Source organism: Monodon monoceros, unplaced genomic scaffold (genome assembly GCF_005190385.1).
Source record: "Monodon monoceros isolate NGI ecotype Baffin Bay Population unplaced genomic scaffold, NGI_Narwhal_1 Super_Scaffold_18, whole genome shotgun sequence".
Lineage (NCBI taxonomy): Eukaryota > Metazoa > Chordata > Mammalia > Artiodactyla > Monodontidae > Monodon > Monodon monoceros.
Genome location: NW_021703774.1, coordinates 53029977 through 53038249, shown reverse-complemented (window position 1 = coordinate 53038249; position 8273 = coordinate 53029977). Strand labels below are relative to the sequence as shown.

The 8273-nt window shown below is 42.8% G+C and overlaps 1 protein-coding gene across 1 annotated transcript in view; it reads right to left on the bottom strand.

Annotated features, from left to right (window-relative positions):
• Nucleotides 1-8273, bottom strand: part of MRPS14 (mitochondrial ribosomal protein S14) — a 19970-nt gene that overhangs the window by 4317 nt on the left and 7380 nt on the right. Inside the window, exon 2 of the mRNA XM_029230727.1 lies at nt 1651-1809. Within this exon, the coding sequence (XP_029086560.1) occupies nt 1651-1809 (159 nt within the window). The remainder of the gene's footprint in view (nt 1-1650; nt 1810-8273) is intronic.

Sequence of the window (8273 nt, the reverse complement as noted above, 5' to 3'; positions counted from 1 at the left end):
TGTGTGTGTGTGTGTGTGTGTGTGTGTGTGTGTGTGTGTGATTGACCCTGTACTAGACTACGATGGAAGCAAAATAATTACTCTAACACATTAGAAGTACATAAATGAGAAAATGTATATGAAAGCCACTAAATTTATATCAACTATTAAGCATTAAGAGTAGTTCCTGATCTCCAAAAGCTTATGCATGTGCTATTAAGAAAAAAAAAAGAAATACTGAGAGAATTATACAGAACAACATGATTAAGTCAATGAATGGTAGACAGTAAATGCTATAGAGACAGGAGAAATGATTGGGCTGGCAGAATGAAGTAAAGTTTCATGGAGACAGAACTTGAAGAATACCTACAGATTGTTTACATATGTGTGAATGTAAAGATTTAAGGCAGTGTACAAATGAGGAAACTGGGCAAAGGGAAAATGAAACAAAAGAGCATTCTGTGAGAGCCTGTAAGTATGTTAGCACTGGGGCATAAGTTTGACTTGTAAGCTAGTTGGCAGGCAACATAGTGCCATGATCACTTCCCATGATTCATAGAGTCTCTGCACAGCTATTGCTGGTTCTCATACCACAGACTCTTCTGGGGACCTTCATACATTTGTCCTCCACAACATCTTAAGCTGAGCTTCTCAGGAGCCACTTCTTATTACTCGCTAAATATAGTCAAGTAGCTTAATGTCACTACAGTAAAAGTCATAACAGAATGGTCCAGGGCACTCAGTTTTCTGCTTATCTGGCTTAATTTAGACAAGATTTAAAAAGAATCCACAGTAATGAGGGGCCTGTATATTATTCTCCAAATTTATATAAATGAAATATTATTTACTCTGAGCTTTTGATAAGTTTAATGGCTTTGAATTTGAGTTATACTCTCTGATAAGACTCATTTTTTTTTTTTTTTTTTTGCGGTACACGGGCCTCTCACTGTTGTGGCCTCTCCTGTTGCGGAGCACAGGCTCCGGATGCGCAGGCTCAGCGGCCATGGCTCACGGGTCCAGCCGCTCCACGGCATGTGGGATCTTCCCGGACCGGGGCACGAACCCGTGTCCCCTGCATCGGCAGGCGGACTCTCAACCACTGCGCCACCAGGGAAGCCCCTGATAAGACTCTTGAATGCAGGTATTTTATGTCACCAGTTAGGCAGGACTTATGATTCAGGGAGTCAAACAGAGTTGACATTCTCTTATTCAAGTTAGAGTGTGACAAGAAAGTAAACCTAAATGGAAGGCCACCTCATGGGCACAGGAATTCGGAGAGGCAGGCTTAGGGATGGCCCTGGATAAGGAACGGTGCAGGCCATGTGCTGGGCACCTGGCCCCACGCATTGGAAAAGACTCCCAATGCCTTGAGAGTTGAATGATTGGGATGATTGGAGAAACAACTATCCAATTTCTGTGTGGTTACCAGGCATCAGTACTTTCTAAGCATCACCTAATGAAATGGTTAAAGAGCTAGTTAAGAATGAATAGTTCTTTTTTAATTTGAAACTCATCAAAATCAGTTACAAGGGTATTTGTTTACGTTGATTGAAAAAAATCTGATTACATTCTCCAGAAAGTATATTGATACTAAGTCACAACAAACTGTATTAAAAGTGATCTGATTTGAGTTAATGATTTTATGGTAGATACTCATCTTACTTAGCTAACCTGAAGGTCTTTTGGCAGAATGGTATTCTTCCTGAGAGAATTGATCCGAAGCCTCTCATCTGCATACTCATAGGCCATTTTTCTTCTCTTCACATCACGCAACATTTTCCAATCTACATAGTAACTTCGAACTTGGCCTGAAGCTGATGAAGGAACCACCTAAGAGACAGAGACAAGGAACAAGTGAAGGACAGTCAGACCCAGACTCTGGCAGTTTCTCCATCCTGTGATCCTCTTTTAGTCACTATTTATGACCTTTTATCCTCCAAGTAATTATGGATAACTTTAATAATTTAAAATAATAGACTTCTTAATTCAGAACAAATAACTTTTATGGACATACATTAAGCCAAAATGGTGGTAATTAATACAATGCCAATAATGTGGGTTGGAAAGTGAAAAATTTTCTGAAATTTTTTATATAATTCTGTTTTACCTTTACTTAGGTTAATAAATATATGGTTCAAAAGTCAAAAAAGTATAGAAAGGGGGAGGAGGCCAAGATGGTGGAGTAGAGAGACATGGAGCTCACCTGCTCCCACAAATACATCAAAGATACCTCTACACGTGGAACAATCCATACATGCTACCTACTGAAAGCCTGCAGAAGATCTCAGACAACCAAAGCTGCAAGAAAGATTTCCACAAAACCATGTAGGATGAAGGGAAAAGGGAGAAGAGGAATTGGGATGGGACCTGCACCCTTGGGAGGGAGCTGTGAAAGACGAAAGGTTCCCTCACCCTGGGGACCTCCTTCACTGGCTGGGAGGTCTGCTGGGACAGCTAGGGAGCTTCAGAGGCTCAAAAGCAGAGTGCAGGAGCTGGTCTGCTGCCCCACAGGGTAGAGAGACCAGCACAGACGGTCTTTGCCACATTGCCACACTTTCCAGTCTGAGGTGCACCTGCTGGCGTGCATAGTGATTGGGTGTTGAAACTCAGGCTTCAGTAGACAGACCTGGGGAGATGACTCGGTTTGGCTGTGTGAAGACAGCCCAAAGGGCCTGGAGTGTGGCCCGAGCCACAACTGGGGGTGTGCACAGGATGGAGCATGAGGCTGCCGTAGGAGCCGCACTGTCAACATGGGAAGGGAGGGGCATGAGTCCACTACAGCAGCCTCACTATCAGCATGCTCACAGCAGGGCACAGCTCCAACTGCAGTGGGTTTTGCAAACTTTGTGGGCACACACACATGGAGGCGGCACTGAATACTGAGGTGATCACTGGCACTCCTGCTTTAGGTGTGGGGCTGCAGCTCCAGAGGACTTTCTCGCCCATGGTTTTGTGAGGGTTTCTAACCCATACCTAATCTCCAAGCCGATTCCAAGCACTCCTGCAGCAGATGCAGCCCCCGAGGGCAGTGCCAGCAACAGTGATCTTTGTGGGTGTGCACACCAGGTGGCAGGCAGTGTCACAGAGTTGCACATCACAGCAAACAGCTCCTGGGGAGGAACGCACAGGGGCTCCTTTCCCAGAGGGAGTGTTCTAGTCCTGCCTACCTCACATTGAAGCTTAGAATCGGATCTAGGGGCTTCTACTCCAACAAACGGGGAGCAGACTCTACCCCTGACAGGGTTGTAACAATCACAGAGAAAAGAGGAGGCCCTGCCCAACATCCAGTGCAGGCTCCAGTCAACACAATATCAAACACACCACCTATATCAAGGAGACAAGGGCCAGTACACCCTGAGGAAAGACACAGCAAGCCAAAAACAGCCCTCGCACCAAAAATACTGGACTCATACAGTCTACACAGGGTCACTCCCAGATAAAAACAGCCCTTCAAAACCACAGTAGACAACTGTTTTCCCTAAATTCAGAGTAAGAGGGACTTCCCTGCTGGCACAGTGGTTAACAATATGCCTGCCAATGCAGGGGATACAGGTTCAAGCCCTGGTCCGGGAAGATCCCACATGCCACGGAGCAACTAAGCCCGTGTGCTAAAACTACTGAGACTGTGCTCTAGAGCCCGTGAGCCACAACTACTGAGCCTGTGTGCCACAACTACTGAAGCCTATGCACCTAGAGCCCATGCTCCGCAACAAGAGAAGCCACTGCAATGAGAAGCCCATGCATCGCAATGAAGAGTAGCCCCACTTGCTGCAACTAAGAAAGCCCACATACAACGAAGACCCAACGCAGCCAAAAATAGAATATAAATAAATAAATTTAATACTTAAAAAAATAAATTCAGAATAACAGAAATATAAGTAAAATGAAAAAGCAGAAGAATTACTCCCAATTAAAAGAACAGGTGAAATCCCCTGAAAGAACAAGCAATGAAACAGACCTCTCCAGTCTACATGAACCCAAGTCCAAAAAGGAAGTAATAAAAATGCTGAAGGGAGAGCAGCCAAGATGGCAGAGAAGGACCCTAAGCACACCTCCTCTCACGAGCACAAGAAATCAGAACAATCTGCAGAACCATTGTTAAAAAGGACTGAAACTTAGCAGAAAAGATTCTCTACATCTAAATACATAAAGATGGAACCACAATGAGATGGGCACACTCATGATATAATCAAATCCCATACCCCCAGGTGTGCTACCCACAAACTAGAGAATAATTATATTGCACAGCTTCTCCCAAAGAAGTGAGAGTTCTGAGCCTGTCAGACTCCACTCCCAGCCCAGGGGTCTGACATGGGGAAGAGGAGCCCCCAGAGCATTTGGCTTTGAAGGCCAGTGGGGCTTGACTGCAAGAGTTCCACAGGAATGGGGGAAATAGAGACTTCACTCTCAAAGTGCGCACACAAAATCTCACATGCACCGGACCAAGGGCAAAAGCAGTAATCTGACAGAAGCCTGGGCCAGACCTACCTGCTGGTCTTGGAGGGTCTCCTGGGGAGGTGGCTGTGGCCCACCCTGGGGACACAAACTCTGGTGCCTGATATATCAGGGAGCATTCATCTGCATGTGTGAGTTCTTGTGGAGGCTGACATTTTGGCACAAAGACCTGGCCCCACCCATCCATAGGCTCAAGTGCTGAGAGGCACTGAGGCAAACAATACAATGGGCAGGGACACAGTCAAACCCATCAGCAGACAGGCTACCTAAAGACTTCCTGAGCTCACAGCCTCCTCTAGATATGTCCCTAGACATGGTCCTGTCCATCAGAGGACCAAGACCCAGTTCTACCCACCAGGGGACAGGCACCAGCCCCTCCCACCAAGAAGCCTGCACAAGCCTCTACACCAGGCTCAACTACCAGGGGACAGTCACTAGAAGCACGAAAACTACAGTTCCGCAGCCTGCAGGCTGAGTCCACAAACACAGGCCAGACACTACCCTGGGACCAGCTGGCCCCTGGTCCTTGAGGGATGAGAGGGGAGTGCACTGCTGGGACACAAATGACGTTTCCTACAGAGGGCCAGTTTTCCAAGGTGGAGGACCGAAACCAACCTACCACATACATAAAAACACAAATAGCAATCATAAAATGAGGCAACAGAGGAATATGTTTCACACGAATAAACAAGATAAAACCCCAGAAGAACAACTAAGTCACGTGGAGATAGGCAATCCACCCAAGAAAGAGTTCAGAGTAATGATCGTAAAGACGATCAAAGAACTTGGGAGGAGAATAGATGCACAGAGCAAGAAATCAGAAGTTTTTAAAAAAGAATTAGAAAATATAAAGAATATAAAGGACTAAAAAAAACAATAACTGATATGAAAAATACACTAGAAGGAATCTACAGTAGACTAAATGATTCAGAAGGACGGATCAGTGAGCTGGAAGACAGAGGTAGTGGAAATCACTGCCACTAAACAGGAAGAAGAAAAAAGAATGAAATGAGGACAGCTTAAGAAACCTCTGGGATAACATCAAGCACACTAATACTGGCATTTTAGGGATCCCAGAAGGAGGGAGAAAGGGTGGTCTTGGAAAATAAATGAACAGATAATAGCTGAAAACTGCCCTAACCTGGGGAAGGAAACAGTCACCCAAGTACAGGAAGTGCAGAGAGTCCCATACAGGATTAACCCACAGAGGAATACACCACAATGCATTGTAAGAAAGATGACAAAAGTTAAATATAAAGAGAGACTATTAAAAGCAACAAGGGAAAAGCAACAAATAACACACAAGGGAACGCCAATAAGGCTATCAGCTGATTTTTCAGCAGAAACTACAGGCTAAAAGGGAGTGGCATGATATACTTAAAGTGATGAAAGAGAAAAACCTACAACCAAGAATACTCTACCCAGCAAGGCTCTCATTCAGATTTCATGGAGAAATCAGAAGCTTTACACACAAGCAAGAGCTAAAATAATTCAGCACCACCAAACCAGCTTTACAGCACCTGCTAAAGGAACTTCATTAGGCGGAAATGAAAAGGCCACAACTAGAAGCAAGCAAATTACAAAATGGAAAAGCTCATTGATAAAGGCAAACATACAATAAAGGTAGAAAATCATCCATGCACAAAGCTAGTAGGGAGGTTAAAAGACTATAAAGTAGTAAAATCATTTGTAACCATTGTAAGCAGTTAAGCGATACACAAAACAATCAGACGTAAAATGTAAAATCAAAAACAGTAATAGTGGGCTTCCCTGGTGGCGCAGTGGTTGAGAGTCCGCCTGCCAGTGCAGGGGACACGGGTTCGTGCCCCAGTCTGGGAAGATCCCACATGCCGCGGAGCGGCTGGGCCTGCGCGCCATGGCCGCTGAGCCTGCGCGTCCGGAGCCTGTGCTCCACAACGGGAGAGGCCACAACAGTGAGAGGCCCGCGTACCGCAAAAAACAATCCAAAAAACCAAAAAACAGTAATAGTGAGGAAAGGAGACTACAAATGCAGTGAGTGTATCTAAAATGCATTAGAAATTAAGAGATGAGCAACTTGAAACAAGCATGCATAAATATAGACTCTTACACAAAAACCTCATGGTAACTGCAAAACAAAAATCTATGATAGATACAGACACAAAAAAGAAAAAGGAATCCAAACATACCACTAAAAATAGCCATCAAATCACAACACAGGAGAACAGGAGAAAAAAGGGCAAAAAAAGACCTACAAAAACAAATCCAAAGCAATTAACAAAATAGTAATAGGAACATACATATTGATAATTACCTTAAATGTAAACAGACCAAATGCTCCAACCAAAAGACACAGACTGACTGAATGGATACAAAAACAGGACCAGTATATTTGCTGCCTACAAGAGACACACTTCAGATCTAAAGACGCATACACACTGAAAGTGAGGGAATGGAAAAAGATACTCCATGCAAATACAAATCAAAAGAAAGCCAGAACAGCAATATTTATATCAGACAAAATAGACTTTAAAAAAAAGACAGTTACAAGAGACAAAGAAGGATACTACATAATGATCAAAGGATCAATACAAGAATATATAATAATTTTAGTGGGGGACTTTAACACCCCACTTACATCAATGGACAGATCATCCAGACAGAAAATCAATAAGGAAACACAGGCCTTAAATGACACATTAGACCAGATGGACTTAATTGATATTTATAGAGCATTCCATCTGAAAGCAGCAGAATACAAATTCTTTTCAAGGGCACATGGAACATTCTCCAGGATAGATCACATGCTGAGCAACAAAGCAAACCCTGGTAAATTTAAGAAAACTGAAATCGTATCAAGCATCTTTTCTGACCACAACACTATGAGGATAGAATTCGACTACAAGAAAAAGACTGCAAAAACACAAACACATGGAGGTTAAACAATATGCTACTAAACAATCAATGGATCACTGAAGAAGTCAAAGAGGAAATCAAAAAATACCTGGAGACAAATGAAAATGAAAACACAACAATCCAAAATCTATGGGACACAGCAAAAGCAGTTCTTAGAGGGAAGTTTAGAGATGCAAGGAAACAAGAAAAATCTCAAATAAACAGCCTAACCTTACACCTAAAGCAACTAGAGAAAGAAGAACAAAACCCAAAGTTAGTAGAAGGAAAGAAATCATAAAGATCAGAGCAGAAATGAAATAGAGACTAAAAAAATAGGAATGACGATGAAACTAAAAGCTAGTTCTTTGAAAAGATAAACAAAATTGATAAGCCTTTACCAGACTCATCAAGAAAAAAAAGGGAGCAGTCCCAAATCAATAAAATAGAAATAGAGAAGTTACAACTGCCACCACAGAAATACAAAGAATCATAAGAGACTACTTTGAGCAACTATATGCCAATAAAATGGACAACCTAGAAGAAATGGACAAATTCTTAGAAAGGTACAATCTTGCAAGACTGAACCAGGAAGAAATAGAAAATATGAACAGACCAATTATAAGTAGTGAAATTGGGTTGGTAATTTAAAAACTCCCAACAAGCCAAAGTCCAGGACCAGACGGCTTCACAGGTGAATTCTACCAAACATTTAGAGAATAGTTAACATCTATCTTTCTGAAACTATTCCAAATAATTTCAGAGGAAGGAACACTTCTGAACTCATGCTATGAGGCCACCATCACCCTGATACCAAAACTAGACAAAGGAACCACACAAAAAAAGAAAAGTACAGGCCAATATCACTGATGAACATAGATTCAAAAATCCTCAACTAAATATTAGCAAACCAAATCCAACGATAGGTTAAAAGGATCATATACCATGATCAAGTGGGATTTATCCCA